The 24271-nt window shown below is 44.1% G+C and overlaps 1 protein-coding gene across 2 annotated transcripts in view; it reads right to left on the bottom strand.

Moving 5' to 3' along the window:
- Window positions 1–24271, bottom strand: part of SUFU (SUFU negative regulator of hedgehog signaling) — a gene marked incomplete at its 5' end in the record, with an annotated part of 89528 nt that overhangs the window by 62647 nt on the left and 2610 nt on the right. For both annotated transcript variants that reach the window (XM_084264507.1, XM_084264508.1), the window contains one exon: window positions 20010–20144. In XM_084264507.1, coding sequence (XP_084120633.1) covers window positions 20010–20144 — 135 coding nt within the window. The remainder of the gene's footprint in view (window positions 1–20009; window positions 20145–24271) is intronic.

Below are 24271 nucleotides of genomic sequence, written 5' to 3'. Positions count from 1 at the left end.
TGCCCTGAGAACTAAATGGGAACACCAAAGAAAGTCGTTAACAGAAAGTTACGTTAATTCCGCCCTTGTGAATTCAAGTTTCTATACACTGAGAAGTTGGATGCCACTAAAACACTGGGTAGCAGGTTTCTGGCTTGAAACAGCTGAGTGTTTTGTTGTGAAGCACACAATTTCTGCATTGCAGGTGGTCAGCAGGGGAGAAGAAAACAAGAAGATGCAGGTGTAAAGTTAATAACCTCTTACATGATGCGCTAATTGTTATTTTGCTCCAGTATATGCCTGCACACAGTCTCCTTGTATAGCCAGGAAAACAACAGTGAAAAAACATTGAATATGACAACTACTGTTCAAGAAGCTGTAAGCAGTTTGGCCATTTCCCCACCTGAAAGAGAGGTGTCAACTTATTTGGTTTGGTCAGATAGGGTCTAATCAGGCGAATAAAATCATAATCACAGGTTATAACAAGGAGTAAATAAAGGATATGCCATAATACTCTGCTAGTCTTCAAGAATCCTTTTCTTGGTATTTATACATAAGGGCAAGTTCTTGTTCCAAAATCCCAACGGCTAAAAAAGCCTCATTTTCCTGGGGAAAATGAGAAAGCCCAGGGACAAATATGCAAGTGCATGAACTTGAAAGCAAGTTTGGGACATCTGTGTCCTTTTTACCACTATCACTGCATCCCTTGCTTGCTGCAGAGGGAAGTAAGAAGTATATATGCTCAGTGTAACTCCTTCTAAAGACATCTTTCAGAAGCTTTCATAAACCAGTATCATCCTGCAAGTTCAGGTGTCCAACACCTGCAGTCATTGGCAAATTCTCTGGAAAGGCAGAGGAGCACAAACATTGGGCTACTCCTAAAAACAGTCAGAGCAGGCAGAAAAATGCCAAGAGCACTTCCAATTTGAAAAGCACAGCTCACCAGCAGCTCAGCAACCAGCTGGATGAATTGTTCCCATGGTAAGGGGTTTGGTTTGAAGCAGAAATGCTTCATAGCAACCCTGCCTCAGGACAAGTGTTAAAATTGACAGAACTGAAGCACTGATGCAATTCCTCCATCATGCAATGTAACTTTGAGGATCCTGTGCAGCGTGCTCTAGGTTATCCTGCTCTAGCAGGGGGGTTGGACTAGATGATCTCCAGAGGTCCCTTCCAACTCCTGCAAACCTGCAAATCTGTAAACTGACTGTGGCCAGAAGGACAAGGACAGAACTGAACTATGGGACAGCCCATGAGACAGTAACAGCTGTGACTAAAAACAAGAGAGCACAGGTATTGAAAGTCAGTCAGACATCTACAGCAAAGGGGGCAAACAATATAGCAAATGACTATAGCATAGTCATTCAATAGCATGAAAAGATACAACCACATCCATTTTTTGTTTCCCCTCCATATTATTCTCATCACATTATCCTCAACAAAGAGTGGGCAGTTACAAATTCTCTATGAACAGATAATGATTTTCAGAATAGTCAACTGGTACACATTAAACCTCTTTTAGGAATCAAATGTACTTTTAAGTAACAAGTTGAATAATGACATTTGATTCTTAAAGCAGGAGGTTGCTGAATAATCAGCCAGTGGAATCTGGATGTGCAGCAAAACCTGTGTTCTGCAATCATGCCTGAGGTCTACCAAAAAGATTGGTAGAGGATGGCGACAGCCTCACAAACGTGAAGTTGTACTTTGTATGTTCTGCACCCCTCTAGTGCTTCATTAGTTTCACGTATCAGATAGCAAAGGAAAAACAGAAATATTTCTTAAAGGGAGAAACAAAAATGTTTCAAAGTGGTAATTTTCAAGGATTGATTCCAGGAAAAAACATACACCAGAAACTGAAACACATTATGAACGGGTCAGTTTTAAGAAGGATCAAAGTTAACAAAAAGCCTTCCAGCTGATCTTTCACAGTTAAAATTTTTGGAAAGTAAGATGGATCCCTATCAAATTTCCTCCTTTCAAGGCATGTTCTGAAACAACACAGCTTTACTTCTAATACACATCAAGCTAGAGGTTAATGGGTTGGGTTTTGGGATTTCTTTTAACTCCACAGATCTCTCAGCTTTCCAGAAATCACTGCTTAAGAGAAGACCACACATGCTTTATTTTGATCCATATGAAACTTACTTAGTGACAGAAGCATTCAGGTGAGTATCCATCAAATTTATAGCAACACCCCCCTGGTCAGCAACATAGCAGTAGTTGCAAAGTAGTAAAACTGATAGGCAATGTTAACAAAAATGCATGTTAACAAAAGAATCTCCAAACCAGAGAAAAACTACTAGAAAATAAATAGACTAAAAGATAAGGAAACAAGTATAGTAAATTATTTCCTACGATTTTTAAGAATCTCTGAAGAATCAAAATATCTTCTAAAGAACACCCAAAAAACAAAGCAGCAAACAACTCTTAATACTCAAATTCTTAAGTTAACTGTTAGAAAAATCCTATTCGCACGTAAAAGTTTTGTATTGAAAGAAGAGATTTAAAACGCTTTTGAATAGTTAATGGTTGCAGATTGCTGAAAATACATTGCTCTGCTCTGTTACTGTGAAAATTCAAGTCCATGCAATTTACCTGTATGGTGCAACTATTCTGAGGTAACAGTCTATAGTAAAATTATTTGATCTGTTTAATTTGAGGTTGGCAATTTGTTTTTGAACAAACCTTGACATGTGGATTTAAAAGCTTGCAATTATTTTAGAAGTCCTGTATGTTTAATTCAGACAAGTCTGAATTCACAGGAACAAAGATTAATACTCAAAATGTAATTAGGACAGTCATTTTCAGTTAACATTTTTGCCAAAGAGCTTGCTTTTGTTCTTAAAAAAAACCTCTTGTATTTGAAAATAAATTTAATGTAGTTTCAACAGCTGCCATAAAACTTCTCTCAATGAACAATGGACCATAACCCAGGACCAGAGTTCCTGGCTGAGGTTCAGAGGATGTATATGAGAATGGAGGCAGATGTGAGCTTCGGGATCTAAATAAACCTGTAACCCTGCCACATGTCTCTGACCCTACATCTAATGAAAATCACAGGAAGGAAACAGTAGCTGAGATACGCAGCTTGGCTTCTCTTACAGAAGATTTTTTGCTAGGAAGTGAGCATTTACACCAGTCCCTGCTCCAAAAATCTGTTGAGGATAAGGATACATCAGTTCACTGGCAGAGGGACAAGTAGCAGCCACAGGCAAATGCATGGGAAATAAATTTACCCAGTAAGGAGCCCCAGACCTCCAGATACACATATGAAGGGAACAACAACAAATGGCTTTTTATCCCCATGGATAAGACTGCTCACTTACAGCTGGGCTGTAAGCAGATCCTCTATTTTTTCAAGGCCTTACCAACAAGGCTCAAGATGCATCCATCGTAACCAAGAAACCCATCCACCATGGGGGAACTAACAACGTGAGATTTCCCATAAACAATTTATACCAAGATGTTCCATTACTTCCAAATGGAAAGACTGGATTCCCACAGCAGTCTCCTAATTGTAGGGTACAGCCCCCACTGCCCCATCTTCAACTAGCTGCAGTCAACCAAGTTAAAAGCCCTGAAAGTTTAGGTCCTGAAAAGACAGAGTGAATAAACTTCATTTTCCATAGAAAACTGGGTGGAGTGGTGAGGATAACCCAAAGATGGACACAAAGAAGCACACAGAAACCAGGTTTGCTCATAACCTCGTCCCTCCACTCTCCAAATTCAGTGCTACCTGTACCCACTTGTTCCTTTCCAAGCAAAGCATCCACAACAGGTTAGCCTGACCCTGACTCCTATGTCAGCTGTGGAGTAGAAGTTTTTATGAAGCACTTTTGTCCTACAGAAGGAAGATTCTGGCATTATTTGGGGTTGGTTGCTTCGTAAGTAAGGAAGGTAGGGTCAGGGTGGTGGGTTTGGGTGGGGATTTTTAATTTTTTAAATATCTGATGGTTATTGATCCAGACTACAGCCAATTTAGGACAAAGGCTCTGGAGCTTAGTTCAGGATCTCAGCACTGAAGAGCTCTGCAGGTCATTTCTTTGGCAAAACAATTACAATACATCAGTCCAAAAGCATCTGAGATGAAGTGTGTGCAGGAAGGAAACCTCAAAATTAGTAATTTCTATCTGTGCATGGCCCCAGGTGTGTAAACTGAAAGCTGCAACACAGCCTTACCTTTCTGTACTGCAATCTGAATATTTCACATAGTTTGGTCTATGCCTTGGTTCTGCCAAACCCTGCAGTTTGGAGGGAAAGTTTCTTTTGAACAGTACAAAAATGCTAAGGAAAAAAATAAATACATATGTTGCCCCAAAACTAAAGACACTAACTATAAAGAAACAGCATGGGTCACATTGTGCCCACTACTGCTTTATGCTTCCAACATGAGGGCACGTCACCTTTGCAGCCAACCCAACCACGAAGCAGCCAGCTAAGTCTTCACAAAAACAAACACTGATGGAGAAACTCTTGGCTTGCTGCACGGCCCCTGGCACGCATCAGATAGTTTTATATTATGACTACAGCAGTAATGGAAGGCTCTGGTATCTGCCAAGTCAAATCCAACCCTATATTTAATATCAGAACCTGATTTTGTCACATGAACAAAAGCAAACCTTCTGAAAGCCAAGGTCATGTATTACATGCCATTCTTTGGGTTAAAACTCCCTTTATCTGTTCAGCAAATCAGCTCAGCAGAACAGACCACATTGCAGCCTGGCGTATGCGCTGAAGGAGCCTGGCTTGTTCCTTTAATGAGGTAAGAGTTTCACTGATCGTGATATTTAGTTCCAGCAAAAGAATCCAAAGAAATAGAGGTCCCTTTATTTACAGAGCCGTGCGGCCGGGCCCCCCGAGCCCCCCACCACTCCAGGCTCTGCCAGCCCCTCTTCTGAAGCCACACACAGAGAACTGAAAAACTGCTCCCCTCTGCAGCAGAGTACCCAGGGCGTTTTTCACATCAAATAACACAGCTTAAGAGGATCAAAAGCCAAACTAGCCCTTTGCTTTTAAAGCAGCTCTGAAAACCAGAGGCTTTTCAGTTTAAATCAAAGCTATTTGCCAAAGCAGTTTTGGTCTCACTTTTGCAGGGAACAAGAGGAGGTTTGCTCCACTGCAGTGCAAAATGGCTGTATTTCTGACATGCTGCTTCTGAAAGCTACATAGTGCTGAACAAGGAGCAGAGTGTACTAGGTGTTTATTTTTTGAGAGTTTAAGTGTATGTGTATATAAATATACTAGTCAAACCAATCCCTAAAACGGGAGTTTACACAGGGAAACGCTGGCCCTTCACTCTGATTATTTCAGCCAGGGAACAAGAAGAAAGCTCTTTCAGGTTACTTGGGGATAGGCAGGACAGCACTTTCAGAAGTCACAGCTCCACTCACAGCAGCTCCAGGGAGATAAACCAGGGCTCTTCTGGGAAGTGATGGCAAGCTCACGGTACTCCCAGCTTCGGTTCAATTCCATCACCACCACTTAAGCTGCATTTTGCTTCAACTCCTTAACAGCAGCACTTCCCCACACGTACGAAGTTTCCTGCTCTGCCAATGGTGAGCCCGTGAGCCACTCTGATACCATTTTGAAGGCTGCAGAAATACAGCATCACTATATTTTTTGAGTCTGGCATCAGGAAGAGCTGCTGTTATTTCCATCACAAAGCAGTTTTCATTCTACCACCTCACCCACAAAAAAAAAAGCCACAGCAATTACCAACCCACAGCTTTCAGTACTCTGATCAGGCTGCTGGGCCATTTTAGAAACCTGAGAAGGTGGTTACACCAAGCTGATGGCAGTGCCCACCACTCTGCTCAAAGGGGCCGAAGTACTTCAGAGCCCAGCTCCCACAAAGAGTTTTAAGACTGTGTAGCTAGAAACCATCCTGAAGATTTCTCTCCCAGCTAGCAGAGCACAACTAATAGCAACACAGGACTGCTGTAACAAAAAGCATGGTTTTTAATTCAAGGACTTAACAGGTCAGAAAAATCAGTAGAGGGAGGTATATATCATTTCCCTTTTGCTGCCCACACCTGCGAACAAACCAGCAACACAAAAGGTGATCTCTTGTCACACTCTAGGAGAAGCCTTCAGCAGACTGTTACAGACATTGAGTTGAACACCCTAGCGTGTTCCTCTCTTGGGAAGGACACTGGGCCAGAGCTGATGTGCCCCAAATATCATTATGCAAGCTCCAGGTGCATTATACAATGTCTTCCCACTATAAGCAAATGACTCTCAGATTCCAGAGCTTCAGGGAGAAAGGGAAAAAAAAAAAAAAGATTAAAAAGTGACCCTACCTCATGTTTCCAGCATCTTGCCTAACAGGAAGTGGCTGTTTTTACAGCAGCTGTCAAACAACATGAAAGTCTCATCCCAGAGCCTCGATGGCATGCTGTGACGCTCCTACCAAGCGATTTCATAACAAAATAGGCATAACAACCCCCATACATGAAAGGCTTAAAAAGTATCCAGAAAAGTTATTTTGGCCAAAACCCACCTGCTTACTCATGTATTCTCCTGGACTGTAGCCAGGCATTGAAAAAAGCATCGATTTTAAAGAAAAACACATAAAAACATCTGAGAGAAGCAGGGGGTGGTTATCTGGACATCAGATGGTTATCTCTTCAGAGAGCTCGACAGGAAATTCCACGAGCTCGCACCACCCCAAACCTGCATGCAGGATCTTAGTGGGCTCCTTTCTATATTGATTTAAGAAAAAGCTTCATGCATAAGCAGGGCAAATACAAATGCAAAAAAGAACACATGCTCTAAGACTTCTCTTCACTGAAAATCAAGGTTGGAAAGGAAGTGGCTCATAGTGCTTGAGACATCCATCTACAGCTATGCCAAAACCCATTGCTTAGAGCCTGCTCTTCTAGTAGTGCATCATATCAAATGTGTAAGCCACCAAAACAAATGGAAAACCTTTTTAGAAGCAGCAACTCAAATTGTTCTTAGAGAATTATTCCAACATCTAAATCCAAACAGATGCAGAGGTGCTCACTACACAGTTATTTGGAGGCGGGTTTGACATACTCATGTAGGATCCACTTAGAAAACTTACACAGATACATCTGAGTAAAATTTATGAATTACTTTGCTGCTGGTCAGTATGAAAACAGCTACTATTGAGTGAGTGAAGTGCTGTTATGGGGCAGAGGGGGAGAAGAGGAGACTTCAGTTTAAACTTCACTCAGACACACACACAACACTGATTTCACACATTTTACTATTCAACTTCTTCAAAACTCAGCTGAAGCCTGGAGATTTAAAGTTTAGGGTTTTGTTTAAAAGCCGTTTCTGTAAATAATGAATGTTGATACAACAGATAAATTCATTTTTTTCCTCTAAACTTTCAGACTACAGAATCAAAATGACCTTACTCCTAACTTGGCAGACACAACAGCCTCATGAGATAGTGTCACTTGAGCTACAGGATAATACCATAAGGCTTTCCAGCAGCTTTCGACACAAGCAGCGTGGGAATCATGTGCGTTTTGTAAAGCTGAGAGTAGACACTTCTTAGATGCCTAAATCAGTCTGGCATGTGAAAAGCACGTGGCATGCAAGTGTCATTAAAGTGTGGCCATACCAGTCACCTACATCACTTGAGGAGAGGTTGAGAGCTGGGTTTGTTCAGCCTTAATAAAAGACAACTAAAGGAAGGGGCAATGTTATTGCTGTCCTCAACTACCTATTGGGAGGGTGAATGTGAAGTAGAGACAGACCCTTTTCAGAGATGCACAACAAAATGGCAAAGGTCGATTCCCATTACATGTATCTCAAAATCCTTTCCCCATGATAGTGGTCAAACCCTAGAATAGGATCCACACAGGCTGTGGAAGTTGGCCCTCCAAGCAGGCATCGGCTGGAGACTTTCAGAGGTCCCTTCCAACTCAAGTGATCTTACAAAGCATCACAGCCAAGAACACAGATATTAACATTTACTACTGGTACCCTGTGTCCAAAACCAAGCTGGCAGGGCCCACAGCTGATAATTCACAAACAAACGAGTTAAATTTGTTTTGACAGAAGCAGTTACTATACTCAGCTCCAGCCCACCCACATGGGAAACAGCTCCTGAACTATGCTGTCTCCACTCCAGCATGTTAAACTAAACCACCATCAAATTTCAGGTCACTTTAGTCTGCTGGGCTGCAAGCTAAGGCAATTTAGGGGTTGCTTCTTTGAGGTTCAGCTGTCCAGTTTTCAGCTGAAAGCAGCAGCATCTGGAAGATGGACAGGATCCCACTTAGCTGCTGGAGGTTAATCCCTTTGAGCTTTAGAGGCTTGGAAGCATTATCGTCTCATTCTGGAGAGCGCCAATTTCCAGTCATACATGTAAGGAGAGTGTGTGCAGATTAAGGGCAAAAGGCTGTACAGGCCCTGTTGGTGCCAAGGGGATCTGTCTGCCTCATCCTGAACAACAAGTCGAGAAACTTCAGAAGGTTCCTGAAGTCCTGAACTAGGACCTCGGTGATCTGAGTCTGAATCCCTTGTCTGCTTCGAACTTCCCATCCTTCTCAACAAGATCCTTAGGAATTTGATTCTCAGATGTAAAATAATGTTATTTCCCTGCTTCAAAGGGTAATGTAGCACACTCATCATATAGGAAATGCTTATATACTCCATCTATGAAGGTCACAGAAGATGGGAAATTAACTCCATATTCTGCACAGCATGGACAAACGTTGAACAGGGGAAATGACTAAAACAACAAAATATGAAACAGGAGGTTGCAAGGGATGTGTCACACTATACCCCACCAAAAGATGTCCACATAAGGACAGTTTATTTTATCTTTTATGGTGCACAGATGTAGCTATACCAGTAGGTGACAGTTTGATCTCCCATTACAATCATAACTAAACCAGTAAGACATAACCATTTCGTTCTCATGATTCCCAAAACAGGCATTAAAAAATTTTAAAAAAAAATAATCTTTCTGAAATCAAGCAACTAGAGGACTGGCCATGCTTTTCTGCTTGAGGGCTCCCACACTTCTCCAAGGAGCCCCCCAGGCTTCCTACCTTCCAGCCAGCAGAACCCATCCCAACTCAGTGGAGGTGTCCCTGAAGGCAGGTTCTCAGCCCCACAAGTGAGGCTGCACTTCTTAGCACTGCAGGGAAAGTGCAAACAGCCTCACTGCAATGGCCAGGGGAAGCTGCTGCAGAGTTGCATCACCTTAACGCCCACTGCAAGGATCTGGAAAGAACAGCTAGGTGTACAGTAGGGATTTACTATCACACAGAACAAGGAGCAGGGAACTAATGAAAAAGAGATCAACTTATCAAAATCTGTACTTTAACATTTTACTTCAGCTGCCTTTATGCTGCACTTCAGAGTTCCTTATCCTTCACTTCTACAAGGACCAGCATTCTCCTTTAGCTGGAGGTGCTTTTGCAAACAGCACACAGTCACTGCGCTGTACAGTGTGCTAGGGAACACAGCCTTTCACCTTGCACGTGGATCCCATTTCATACTGGGACTGCATCCTTAGTTCTGATACACCAGTCTGTGCATAACCTGCAGAGAATGGTAACATCTCAAAAAACTTCACCTAATGTCTCAACTGCAGTCTCACCAGACAAGAGATCAGTGAAAGGCAAGTTTGAGCCAGCATGGCAGGGAAGGACGGTACTGCTGTGCTTGGGGAGCAGCTGGGAAAAGGGCACCGAGTTTCCCAGTTTCCTTGCAGTTTCTGCTGGCTCCTGCCTAGTTCCTACTGTGGAAAGTTCTGCAGCTGCTGGGAGGAACCCATTCGCATAACAAAAGCGTCTTTCAAAAGCAGTATGGGAGGGTGGAAAGAATAAGAGAAAACCCCAAAGCCAGAAGCTACACTGACAGCTACAGTTAGGGGGCTTTTAATATTGCCTAAAAATCTCAGGCAAGGATCAGGGCTCCAACATGTTACGTTTAATATAAGCATTGCTGTCTCCCACTACTTTCCTGCTGGCTAAGAACACAGGTTAGAAAAAAATAATGCAAGAAACAACTTTAGCACACCCTCAAACACATTTTCAGGACTCTCATATAATTAAGTTCTCAGCTGTGCAGTAAATGAACTTGAGGCACAAAAGCTACTTAGGAGTTCTCAGGAGCCTGAATTGCAACAGAGATCGATTGGGGTTTAGGCACCCAAGTATCCTGCTGGATCTGTGATTCAACCCCTGATCTTTCACTTCATTAGCTGTGGAAATCAAGATGATGCTTCCTACTTGCTGAGCTGTTACGTAGTCTCATTTCATCATAAAGGGTGCACTGAAAACCATACTGATGAGCACCATAAGACATATTAACTGATTAATCAGGCAGGGAAAGGCCCTTGGAGTTCAAGCTGTAATTCCAGGGAAAAGGAAGCACTGACCGCAAAGACACCCAAAAGGGAAACACAAGACAATGAAAAGTCTACTCTATGGGTTGTTTTTCGTTTTTTTTTAAAATCAGCCTTTAAGTATTAAGCTTCTCTTACAAGACTATCATTCCTCTGAAGTGTTGGAAAGTTTCAGAGGTAGGAATCAGAGGCTGATATTTTTGATCTATAGAAATAAACACCTGTCTTGTGGATGTTACATAGATTCCATCTGTTGTAAAACAAAATCCAAAAGTATAAAGTAAATCTTGGCTTCTTTAAATCAAACAAAGGAGGAAAGAAAGTATCATTCTCCCCTTCCTTTCAGTAGGTCTGAACAGTTTTGCATCAGTAGGCAAAATACTTTTGCATCTCAACCAAGCCAGTTATGGAAACTGCAAAATGTCTCAGCTTCTCTTACAAACAGGAGTAAAATTGGAAGAGAGATGTCAGCGTACAGCGTATTTCAGTACCGCTTACTCTTCAGTGCAGTAAGCACAACACGCTCCTCACGTTCCCGGTGGCTTTAGGAGGAATAACCTACCCAGTAAAACACAGAGTTCAGCGTACAGCTCATCACAGCAGCTCTGTTACAGAAACCCCCCATCCATCTCCAAACACCAAATTCTTTGCTTTTCTGCTTAATGTTACTCTTCTGGGTAAAAAAGAATTCAAGGCCCAGAGACGTATTATTTTTGCGTAATAAAGTTATACATATGGATTCAACTTAGCTAGGAAATGTCAACTTAAGGCTTGTCTTCATGAGGAAATTTACTGTAACTAGTCTACTATTATAATTATATTGCTGTAGTTCTACTGGTAAAATTCCCCTGTTGAGCCCTATTCATAACAACAGCCGCCTTTACGGATTATTTTTGTCGACTACGCCAAAAAAGGCCCCTGCTCCAGAAAGGCCACAACAATTCACAGGGGAGGAGGGGAAGGAGCTATGCCAGTGCAACTGGAGCAGTAGAAAGAGTAACAGTATAGAAATGGCAGCATTTATCTTTGCTAACAAATTGTTTGCTACAAAAAAAAATGGAGAAAAAAGAAATATAAGAAATACCATGAGAAAATGACAGCCTACATCAGATACCACAGGCAGGGTTATGTACCAGGCTGATGCCACATTTCATAGCTCTGGGAAAGCTCCCCAAGCCAAACACTGCTCAGCATCAGCCCCTGTATGTGCATCCTTTTGTTCTCCCTGGCTGCTGCAGTGCACAGTCCCTTCCCCATTCCCTTACAGGAGCAATGCCTCGCAGCCCAGCCACTGCCCTGGGCCCCTTGGACAGAGCACTGACCCTCTGAGACAAATGGGTGTTAAAGACTAGCCCCCCAGTTTACAGTTTGCATCTTTAGGGATGGGGGATAGCTGAAAAGCAAACAGCCTGCTCTGCAAAAGGGATTTTAAAACAATTGCCCTTCACTTGGGAGTGCAAGAATGCTGAGCTAGACAAAACAATGAGCCATCTGTGCACTCTTCCCTCCTTCCCTTGTCTCTACCCTCTAGGCTTAAATCAGAGCTCCCCAAGAATGGCCGAGTCCCCCTTCACCTCCGCCCACCCTGTTTACAAACTGAACAAAAAATCTGCCTTTTTTTTTTTTACTTTTTGTATGATCCCTTGCAAAATCTTCCTTTAAACCTCCGCCCTTTGTCAGGTGGTATCCCATCTACCCAGCTTTGTCAACTGATCAAAAAATGCCTCCCACCACATGATCGGTTCCTTGTTTACCATCCCTGGAGGCAGAGTGGCACTCAGGAGCTCTAGCCACCCTTTTGTCCAAGGATGGGAATACTATCTGAATGGGAGACCACCAAAGATTTGCAGCCTTCTTTTGTTAGCCTGGTGTCACTGCCTATTGGGCCTTGATTCCAAATTGAGATGACAGTAGAAACACAGCCAAGCCTGGTAATCGCAGTGGAGTTTCTAGCTTAGGAGAGAGAAATACCAATAGCTCAAATTTTCAAATAAAATTGGTAATTTTATTGCCAATAGTAACTTCTAGGTACCGGTTGCAACTGCTGTCCCATCCTGAAACGCAGACTATTCTAGTACTAGTCAGGAAGGCATGTTCCCAGTGCTAAATCTGCATTGAGGAAAAAAAGGGGATTAGGTCTGAATAACAGCATTCAGATGCATCTCTTCAAACATTCATTTTGTTAGTATCATTATTCCAGCAAGCAAAAGGATAAAAAAGTCAACCCTCCTTTGATCTCACAGCTGGAATGACCACACAGCTCAAAAAACGCTTTTACCTTCATGTCACACTGAGAAAAAAAAAAAGCAATCCCACTCTCTTAATTCTTGCTTTTTAGAACATCCTAAACAGACCTTTATCAAATAAAACAATCTTTCACTAGAAGACCCAACTTTGATCCCCAGTCGCTCCTCTTCCTAGCAGGCTGAACTCACTGGGAGCAGAGAGAGCCTGCAAGCTGCCCCATGTCTTTCAGCACTAACCCAGCTGGGAGATGAGAGTACGGAAGCTCTGTCTCAGGCCAGCTCTCCTCCCATATGCCAAGATCATAAATGTCAAAGTTCTGCTGACAAAAAGAAATCATCCAGTTTGAACACTATGTCCCTTCCCCTGCATGGCAGCAAGAGGATCATCTTACCAGGATGCATGTGCAGATGCGCTACTGAACAGGATGCGGGGCATGCCTTCAGTAACGCTCAGCTATAAACCTACTCCCAATCTTTTCCCTTTCTTTATTGAAAACAGTCCTTCTTGTAAATTCAACTACTGTGCTGTAAATGTTAAACGAATTTCCTTCAATGCTTCAAAAAAAAAATCCAAGTCTAGCACCGTTGAAGCACATTCTTGTCCCACCACCTCTGCACACACACACAGACAGACACCGCGCAGCACAAAGCGGACTCCTCTCTGTAGGTGGCCTGCATCTTTCAGATTATTAACAGTGCTAACTACCTCCAACAAACGATGTTTGTAAGCCAAGTGCACTCTGCCTGCAAGGATAGAAAAAAAGATTTGCCTACAGTGACCAGAGCTTCAAGGGAGGTCTGCCTCCAGCAGGGATACACCAGTGTTAGTCTTGGTGCATTGCCTTAGTCATCGGAGGGACAGCATCAATGGAGCACGTAAATAGGCATGATGCTTGGTTTAACTGGTTTTTTCCCCCCTGGGAAATAGGTAAGTTGACCCTACGTGACCAGACTTGCACATCTGCTTCTTTAAAATGTACCCACGATTTTTGAACTAGTTGGACAAATTCAATCATGTCCTTCAAGGGAAGAGTTGTCCCCAAAGTGCCCCACGTCTACAAAGTAGGCAAACAGCCAGACAGAAGAGAATGATCTACAGGCACACTCCCAGGAGACAGTTTTCAATAGAACTGTATTTCTATATACCAGAGAACTCTCACAGGTGAGACTTGTTAAAAGCACCCTAATTTGGGAAACACTCAGTCTAAGTCATATCTTTCTAGACACTTTAAAAGAAATCCAACTACAAGTCCAATCCATTAAAAACCTCAGATCTTATAGATCCCTGCAACTAACTGCTCGAAAGAGCTATCATTAAACTACAGTATTCTTTTTGTCACAGAACTCCCTAATTCTGCAGCCTCTCCCTTCCCACTCTGCCATGAACATTCATCTCTCTTTCTTTCTCAGAAAAAACACCAACTGGAAAAATAAGAGATTGACCCCAAATATAATGCTGATAGACAAACAGGAAATCTAGGAAGGAAAAGGAAGCTAAGAGTTTGGTCCCCATCTTGGACTTGACTTCTCCAAGTCTTAGCTCTTGTGCCTGCTTCCTAAACTGGTGTTTTCCAACATCCACATCTCTCCCTGTAGCTGGGGCCAATGCTCCACCTCCAGTAACGGTACACAGAAGAAACGTTTTCTCAGTGCACTGGGTAGAACTCAGTTGAAGCTGTGGCCACATGAAGCAGGAAGGTATAGAGTCCTGGAAGAAGCTCCTCAAGGTAACTGTACATTGCCAGAATGTCACTGTTGTGGTGGCTGTTCCCCACAACCAACCTATCACAGTCACACCTCACCTGACCCAGGAGCAGAACCACTATTTCCTGATCCTTAAGTTGAGGATATGTCCCCCAAATTCAACCTCGCTTGCCTGTTCCATATGCTGAAGTTGCTGTGAAGCTGTCAGACCTGTCACAGCACGTGTCCTTTGACTTAAGAACTAACAGCCTATTGGAAAAAAAATGAGGACTAATGGAGAATTTGCACATCTAAACTATTATTTAAGAAAGTCCTCGGGTTCCTCTGTATGAAGTATGATTCATAGAATCACAGAACATACTGAGTTGGAAAGGACTCATAAGGATCGAGTCCAGCTCCTGGCTCCACACAGGGCCAGAAACTAGACACCATGAAAGGTGGAAGAAAATCTTGGGGTTTTAATAATTCTCCTTGAATTTCAGGCTTGACTCCTAAACTGATCTGATCTCTTGTTTCTCCAAGGTAGACAAAACTGAAGTCTCTAAGAAATGTTTCAAAACCTTTTCTGAAATAAGGATCCACAACTAACACTGCCCCTCTCTAATTCACTTTCTTCCCAAACAGCCTTTATTACATTGCATTTTCATGAAAACAAAGAGGGGCAGAGTCAGTCCCCACCATTTTAAAAGCGTTCACTGTCACCTTGGAGTCTGGTGTAATATTTCAGCAGTGCTTTAGGCGTGTGGTTTATAAAGCACTTAGGGACCCATTAAATACCAAAATTTAAGGCTAAAGGCTGGCAAGCTGAGGGCAGTGGGGTTTAAAATTTATGAAAGGCTGCAGAACTAAGAGGCCACTAAAGTGACAGCTGTCAGCACCACTCCATCCTACATTCATGCTGGCTCAAAGGAGAAGCCAGCACGCACTCCAAAGAAAGAGAGCACTCGTTCCAACTTTCAAGCTATTTTCTAAATACTCTTTTCAAACTCCTTTCATACTTGGAAAAAGCCTTCCAGAAAACATCCACCCCTCTGCAAGCCTCGCATTTGTTACCTGATCCAGTTTTGCGCTCCTTTTTCTTCCTCCCAGCTCTAACAAGCATCCTTGCCCTTTTACAAGTTAAGGTCATTCAGAGGATCTATACAAGCAAGCAGAACACAAGCTGGACTGGAGATCTTGAAAGGCTCATGCTTACCCTCACCTTTAATAGGGAGGCACCACCCACAGAGACAACACGTTATCCCGGCATGCACCGCTCCCTCCCGATCCAAATGGTAAGTAGCACAAATCAAAAGGACCACAGCAAGTTGGAACCTGTTGTCTCTGCGGGTGGTACCCTGCATCTGTATTAGAGATGAAGGCAGCTGTAATCTCTCTGATTTTATGCAAATGGGATGCTGAGCTTTGGCTCCTGGCTGGATGCCAGGAAATAAATAAAAAACCCACCAAAACCCCAAACACCACCCTTGTCGATATGATGTTTGTCTAGATCAGGAAACCCAATTATTGGAATTTGCATAAAAAGCTAAACAGCAAAATACAGTTGGCATGTTACTTCTCAGGATGTGGGATGGCCACAAATACAAATCTTATCTCCCAACCTAGCCATAACTTAAGCTTTGCTTTCTATTGCAGCTCTGAAGTACAACCTTGCAATTTTAATACAAATAAGACTACTCAAGGTTTTTGGGACTTCTATCACCACTTGGTTCTCATTTTCCATGTACTTTTTAAACTGATAACAAAAAGTGTGAGCCCTCAAGCTAAAAGAAGACTTAACAGGTGTGTCACCCCTGGCCTTACAGTGAACTGGAGGCAGGAGTCAGGCAGGTTAAAACACACATCACTTCCTAGGTCTCTGGACAGCCCTACAAACGCTTGTGCCAGCACAGTCCTGGACACCGTGGCACAGCAGTAGCTGAAGTTGGCATTGTCACTGATGGAATGGGGTCTGAGTCCACCTACAGAGTCTGACACTGCTTCCCTCACGTGCCCGTTCTCCATGTAGGTGGAAGTCACCATAATGCCTGGAAACAGCAGGGAATGTTCAGGTGCCTGTGCCCTGGCCCTGCCAACAGCCTGGCATCAGAGCAGGAATCTGCAGTTGCTGAGGCACCGTGCTGTGCGTGGACACACTGGGGACGTGTTCCTTGCTGCTGACTTTGCTGTGGGGCAGCAGCTGCCAGTCGGGGAGGAGATGGGTGCAGGACCTGACTCCTCTCACAGCCACACCAGCCAGACCCTGCCTGCCAACCTGCTCACAGGCTAAACACACACACACTTGTCACTGCAGCACAGAATCTCTTCAGAAAGCAAGAGCAGTCCAAAAAAAAACGTAAAAAAATGCTCTTCTTTAACCCTGCTGAATAGAGTCAAGAAGTTGCACATCAGTTTTGATTTTAAAGTAGATAGAAAAAGTTAAAAACAGAGAACAATCTGCAGAAATGTCCTGGAAGGATTTTTGCTGCCACTCAAGTTGTGCAATATGTTTGACTGGGGAGACTTCTTTCCATGCAAGCATCTTGGCATGAAATCCCACTGAAAGGCCTGCGGTTCCCTAACGCTGTCATGACGTCATGATTTAGGATTTTTAGAGCCATCAGCCCAGCACAGCTGGTGTCATGGTTGCCATTATACCATGAAACACTGAGTGGTTTTAAATGAAAAAGGTTTCCCCATTTGAAATTCTTAGATTTCTTCCATCTTTTTCCATGGACTCCTAAAACCAGACCAGTTCCGTACGCAGAGCATAGCTGATATTTAGGCAGAGCAGGAAATAGTGCTGCTCTAACTGAAAATAAATCTGTCAACAAGGAGGCACAGGGAGAACTCCACTTCAGACTTTTCAGGTTCTTATTAAAAAATATAAATTAAAGTCAACATTTTCACATTGCTTGCTACATCTGTTTGCTATTCCATTATAAATAAAAATACAGGGGCCTCCGATTCAGGGTTTAATTCACTCAAAAAATGAGAAAGTCCTTTTCATTTCATACTGCATTATAATTGGTCCAGACTGCACTGTGAACCCAGAAGAGGTCCCCAGGAAAAGCTGTGTGTTACCCAAAGTCAAGATGGGCAATTAAAAAAAAGCCTTTGGCATTGTACTGTCCTTCCCTTTCTGAAGTATGAAGGACAGCAAGGTTATGGAAGCACATCCCTAGCATGGGAACCCAGCCAGCTGATACAAGGAGATCTAGATCTGCCCTCTTGGCAGAGAGCTGGGAAACAAAGCACCCCACAAGTCAACCGTATCTCAGAGGCCAGAGTAGATGAGTGGAGTTCAGTGCCATACCAGCTTTAAAGGAAAATTTCCAAAGACTTAAATAACTCTCCTGTCGCTCCATGCTCTCACCAACCATCCTGAAGCAGACTACTTGGGACAGTAGAGTCTCACAGTCCTTCAAGCCACAGAGAGACTGCTACCCATTGTCTTAAATAAGGCCTTTACTAAATTTCCTGAAGGAGAAGAGCAGCCTGTGGAGAGTGCATCATTCCTACAATGAGCACCCAGGGCTGGTCTAGCAACACGCAGTTCACGTAGGCAGTCATGTTTCAAGAGTGGTGTGCAAGCAGCAACTGCAATTGGGAATGGGAATTGCTGGTGGATGCTGAGCTCCTTTCAAAATCTCCTCTCTGCCTGTCTACAGTGCTCACCTACGAGGCAGTAACTCCAGGTTCAGTGTTTCAGAGATGTGCAGGTACTGACAATTTTACCGCAGGCATAATTGTATATTAAGACCATCTGCCATAACAGCAGAGCCAGCCTTCTCACAGCACACATAGCATTCAGTTTGGTAGCTCCAGGAGCAAGGTCATGGTAAAGATGACAGACTGCAGACAGTTGAACATCTCAGGGTGACACAGGGACACCTCACTGTGGAGCCAGGAACACTGATCCGGCCACATACAGAAAGGAAACACACACATGTACCCAGGGCACAGAAGTCACTTTGATGGATTCCAGCAGGCCTGTGCTCAAGAGGTTGCTGCACACGCTTGCAAAGCGGTGCAGCAGCAAGGGCTCACTGTTCAATTTGTGCCCAACTGCAGTAGCCTCCAGCAGCACGGTGCCAGGCACAGCTTAGGCACACCAGCTCTCTAAGCCTCCTCCCTGGCTCACGTACACACAGGGCACTCAGGGACTTCAGACCTTCCACAGCACGGCACAGACTTTGCCTCTGCTTTGCAGGCCTTGGAAATTGCCTGCAGTCTGTGCCTTCCACTACAGAACACATTTTTTGTCTAGCAGACAGTTTTGGGGACTGAGAAGACAGAGCATGTGCCAGGGCTGAAAAGGCTGTGTCCTTATATAACTTGCTTCTTCATTCATAAAAAAAACCCACATCACCCTTCATACATCTTCAGCTGAGACCCACATGTCTAGTCCCTGCAAGCCTTGGGCTGACAGATCACCAAGGAGTGTAAGTCAGGACAGTGCTTACTCCCTCCAACATTGAATTCCAGCAAAATGAGGTGGGCAAACACAAGTCACCTAATCCTGGCCACCTCAAGTTTTCAGTGGCAAAGATGAAATTTCATCATCTGAGAAGCAGCACGTGAAGGCCCATGTGTCCATGGTAGGGTCACTTGTGGAAGTGAGGGAAGGAAGCCTTTAACTTCATTTCTTTCACTTGCCCTACCTTTGCCCTGCCCCAGCAACTAAGGGCTAGTTCTTGTTGCTAGCAGCATTGTTAGTTATAGGCAGACCTCTGTGACACTAGTGTCCTTTCTAAACTCCAGTCTTAAGAGACTTGTCTTCTGAAAAAACAACTCTTAACCACAAACAGGAGAGAGGAAAAAAAGAGAAACTGCCTTGAGGACATGAGTAAGGTTAAAGAAATTGCCTGACTGCTGCTGTTACCAGAGAAGCACCTGGGTAAGAAAAAAAATGCTGTTGGCTGAATCTCAACCAAGACAAACAGCAAAGGAAAACCTGGGTGAACAAACCAGGGTTTTGCATCAGGGAGATTTACCCTGCAACTATGAAAGAGCACAAAGACAGTTTCACTACACAGCGACAGTAGAAACCTTCTGCCATTTCTGGCTGGTTAAAAGGCTGTGTTCACAGCCCTGAGACCATGACAGCTTGGCTACTGCTACTCACTTTAACTGGAGTTAAAGAGCAAGGTTAGTAAAAGACAAGAATACGGGTAGATCATACTGCTTGCCTGGCCTAATACAAAATGCCTGCTAAAGACCACCCATACCAGCAAACTAAGAAAATAATTGAGTTATTGGAGAGAAGACAGTCAAACAATTATAATTTTATGCTTCTGTAACACAGATTGGCACTTTATACAGCAGCCATTGGGGTGGCAGTCCGCTGACAGCAACACTGCTGTGCCAGCAATAGGAAAAATGCCCTTACAGCAGTTTTCCAGAGGAAGGCATTTAACATGCACAGGGAGGGGTCAGGATTTAAGCATACGACTGTAACAGACTACCAAAAGTGAAAAACACAGGACATGGAGTTGAAAAAAGCTTCCCTAACATGAAAAAAATAAAAATCACCCAACTTTAAACACTAAGAAGTTAATACATTGCATTCAAAAGCCTGCAGATGAGAACGTAGTAACTCTTTTACATCCAAGAACAAGCACACGTCACCCCTTGAGACCCTGGCTATGGTATTCTCAGCAGAAAACCAGCTGTTCAAATAACAGCAGCAAGACAGGGTTTTACCTACGGTCCCCCAAATGCAAAGCAAAACACAGCACCAGAACTTTAATGACACTTACTCATGTACTCTGTTGTCTCCATACAAGTCGCTTAACCCAAAGCTGACGTAGTGCCAGTGCTCAGGAACATTCAGCGCTGGGTTTCCCAAGTTTCTGTACATGCTAACGTAGTCCAGAGGGTCAGGTCCCCCCAACCTGCATTAAAAACAGAAGTGTTCTTAAGTTAGCTTATCCAAGACAAATGGGAAGTTTCCACAGGTGCTACACAAGGACTGCACAAAGACCTGCTTCAAAACCTAGCTAGTAGAAAAATGAAATTAGCATGTTCAAGTTACCACTAAAAAAAAAAAACAGCGAGGAGAAAGGTTGGGCTAAGTCCAGAAAGCTTCAAGCACAGGAAGGTAAAGTGCACACATGCAACATACTACAATGCTTTTAACATTAAAGCATAAAAACCTCTGGAAAATCATATTAAAGCCCCCACAAAACACAGAAAATTGGGAAATTTTACTAGTGAAAAAGCAATAGCTGTATCTGCACTGCAATCTCTTAATTCAGTCCAGAGGCACATACCTCAATTAAAGAAAACCAAACAGCAAAACCTGATGCTATTCCTCAAAGCAGAATTTGAACTGTCTAAGTTTTGAGGAGGGTAATCCATACTTCTGCACACAAAGATAGCAGTTACAATAACAGAGGAGGAAACCACTGATTCAGAAAAATCGGTACCTAAAAGATACACCAGTGACATTAATGACCAGTGAGTAAAATGCATCACTGCAGCCTCAGCTTCAACTCCAGAACAGGTTCCTTAGAAGAATTTTACTTAGAAGCAAATGCAGCACAGCCAGACTACATTAAGCAGCAATCACCACAACCTGGAGCCACCCTTCCCATTACAAGGCTGAAAGAACCAGGCTGGCACACACACCAGCACACTCCTGCTGCCGCTCGCCACCACGGCTGCCGAGCAAAGGCAGGTCAGCTCCCCAATGAAGAAACATGCTAGACTGTTTTGCTTGCTGTTTGCCCTGTCAATCATAAAATGCACAGAGAGGAGACAACAAACCACCTACCACAAGCATTTGTGGAGTAGCATGAGCAGCAGTTTAACTGTTTCCTGCCTCCAATTCACTTTTTCTTCAAGTAAAATACCCTCAGCTGCTCCAAACAAGAAAATCCAAACTAAGATGACCCCCTTCATTCAAACCACTTATTACACACCACTTCCCCCCAGCTGCACTGTCTGCTCAGACCCTGAGTCTATTAGTTGCAGGGCATGGCCATGCTTCCCTCACTAGCCCTGGGGCTTTGTGTATCACTGCACAAACAGCATTTGAGTACTTCAGTTTTGTTCCCTGATTAAAACACCACTGCCTTATATCAAACTCTGGCAGGCTTGGCAAGAAATACTTTCTCAGCACCTAAACTGCTTGTCAGCATCTCATAGCACCCTCTACTACCACTGCTCCATGCCTCCTGGAAGTGTCTGTGCTTCTTCTGTGGGGATCCATACCTTGTCCTACCAACACCGTCTGGGAAGATCAAACAGCAAAGCTTAATTGTAATTTTCCCACCTAAGACCAGCACCATTCTCAGAGCCCCATCTAGCAGCACAGAGGAAACACCAACAAGCATTTCAATCTCAGGCATGAATGCAACGCAGCCACTGGTAGTACAGTTAGTTACACCCAGTGTCTTTGGGAAGCAGGCAACAAGTGCAGAAGAGGTTTAACCCTGAGCTTACACAATTACCCCCAGTTCACATTCACAAACTACAGTTATTTACTGAAGTTTGTTTAGGAGAGACCCTTGAGAAAAGGGTTTTTCAGAGCTGGGGTAATTGGCATTGCAGAACACAAGTGCTGGAAAGTCACTTTGCAATTCTGCACTGGCCTCACCTCAGAGCTGCAGGACCTGGGCATCTCCACAGGAGACTCTACAGAGCAGCAGTTACCACAGCTGGGCAGATGGATCCAGCCCTTGCTGGCAGCTCATCAACCTGGCAAGAGGCCAGCCAGCACCCAGTCAAACCAATACACAGCACATCTGTAAGAAGGTGCTTTCCAGGGTGAGCTCTGAGGAGAGTTAACACACACAGGGACTCCCCCAGCTTATCACCTGCAGGGAAGATGGTGCCAGGAAGGGCCCTAAGAACAGGTTTGCTGTTGTTTCCAGAAGGTGCCTACAGACTCTACACAGATTTCTAGTGACAGCAAGACACCATTTGAAATCCTCTGCCCAGTTCCTACCACCCAACCGTAATAAGCCTGTACAAAACAATGTATCAGCTTGTAATAAAATGTTGGTGGGCTCTCCCCATAACTGTGCTGTGCTGCCTCCCTCCTACTGCTGCAGGGGAAGAAAAAAAAAAGCAGAGGAGGGTTATTTAACATGAGTGACTTTCCCTAGGACAGCTTCCTTCCTCTTAAGTCACATAAGGCCACTACAGCAGTACCAGGATAACTCCAGCTTCCCAGCAGGCCAGTGAAGGACGCAGCCCAGGGTATCAGGGCAAGACAGAGGGTGAGCATCCCAACCCCCATAATGGCAGTAGGGTCCATTGGTGAGGGCTAAGTCAGAATTATGCATCCTTTTTGTATGACAAGCAGCACCTTATGGTGTAAAAGGCAAACTGGTGAGCAAGCACGGAGAACGTGTGTTAGACCCTGGGATTAAGCAGAGTTTGATCCTCAGTGACAGTCTGGGAGAACCCATTCTCACAGTCTAGTAGTAGCTTGAAACACTCAGAAAAAAAGCAATTCTGCCTCTGACACATCCCATCTGCATCTGTCCCCTCTCACCAGCACCAGGTCACACTGGAGGCTGAGATCTCTGCCACAGGTACCAATTCAGGTGGCTACATTCAGAGCGCAGCACTAGCACTCAGGCTCCCCACAGCAGTAACTCCCAGATCCGTGATGGAAAAGCAATTGCAGATGGTTTAGTCCCTCATCCCGGAGGAGTGGCAGCAAACAGCAGCAGTCACACACAATTTTTACTTGATTCAGAAGACTCCAGAGCTAGGGGAGCTCAATACATGGACAAACAAACCAGCATGAGAGATTAGCAAGTGGCCAGAGCAGATGTGTAGGATGAAGGGAAAACACCTCCGCCTGCTAAGCAACAAGCATCTCCCACACGCATAAAACCTGCTCCCAGACTGGGTTTAATAACACCTTAGATGTCAAATGATTTGTGCTGGAACACTGCTGACACAGGTACTTTGACACTGACAACACATAAGACAAACCCTTATACAGCCCTTTTTCAGGACACTCTTCCCCAGGGCTACTCAAAAGCATTCATCAGGTCTCACACACACACTTGCTCCTGCCAGCACCCTCACACTTCTTTCCAAAAGCCATGTCTCTCTAGGACCCACAGCACTGTGCTACCTGGGAGGCAGCTGCAGCATCAGCCAGCTTGGTGGAGCCAAGCTCTGACCAGCCCAGAGCAGACCTTGACAGATTTGGCTTCCCAACAGTGAACATCCTGCACAACAATCCAGACAGGTCGTCTTCAGTCTGAGAAAGTTGGTAGGCTTGGAAGAGGGTCAGACAACAAGCACGCAGCAGTGACTAAATCTGAAACCACGGCAAAAGCAGCCAGCACTAGCTTTCAGCCAGCCACCTGGAGCACAGCTAGCAGCGTACCCACAGCAATCATGCTCAGCAAAGGCTAGTCAGCACAGATATTTATCCAGTTTCGGTGGCAGGTTTCACTGCTAGGCTACCCAGCCAAGCACCGCTAATGCCGGCTGCGGTACATCCTCCCGCCCACAGCCGCAGTTGCAGGGCTCGACCTTGTATCACAATCTACACATCAGTACACGCGCACACACAAAGAGCTGGAAGCGTTGGAGGATTTTATTAAGGAGAGCCCAACTTCAAAGTGAGAGGTACAGTACAAATTTGTTGCATTCTCTATTCATGGAGCTCATTCAGGAGCAAGAAGGGCAGCCTCGGGGGAAACGCGGTATTTGCATCCGCACCAAGAGTCTTCCCTTGACTGATGTTAAGAGCACTCTGAAGTTTCTCTGGAAAGAAAAACCCAAAGTGGGCAGAGAGGAAACAGCTGCACAATGGGGGGAAAAAAAAAATAATTGGAAAAAACCCAATCCATTCACCCTGAGAAATCCTTAGTGGATTGTGTGTAGTCCCTTCCCAGCAGCTGACAACAGGACTGCTTCTCGCAGCTACCTTTTGACAGCCTGTGATCCCCAAGCAGCTGTACACCACAGGTGAGTGTGTTAGCTGTATTCTGAGGACATGGCCTAAATTCAAGACAGGTGATGAAAAACCAACAGACCAGCCCAAATT

The sequence above is a fragment of the Gallinula chloropus genome (genome assembly GCF_964237585.1).
Source record: "Gallinula chloropus genome assembly, chromosome: 5".
Lineage (NCBI taxonomy): Eukaryota > Metazoa > Chordata > Aves > Gruiformes > Rallidae > Gallinula > Gallinula chloropus.
This window is presented reverse-complemented; position numbering and strand designations above follow the sequence as displayed.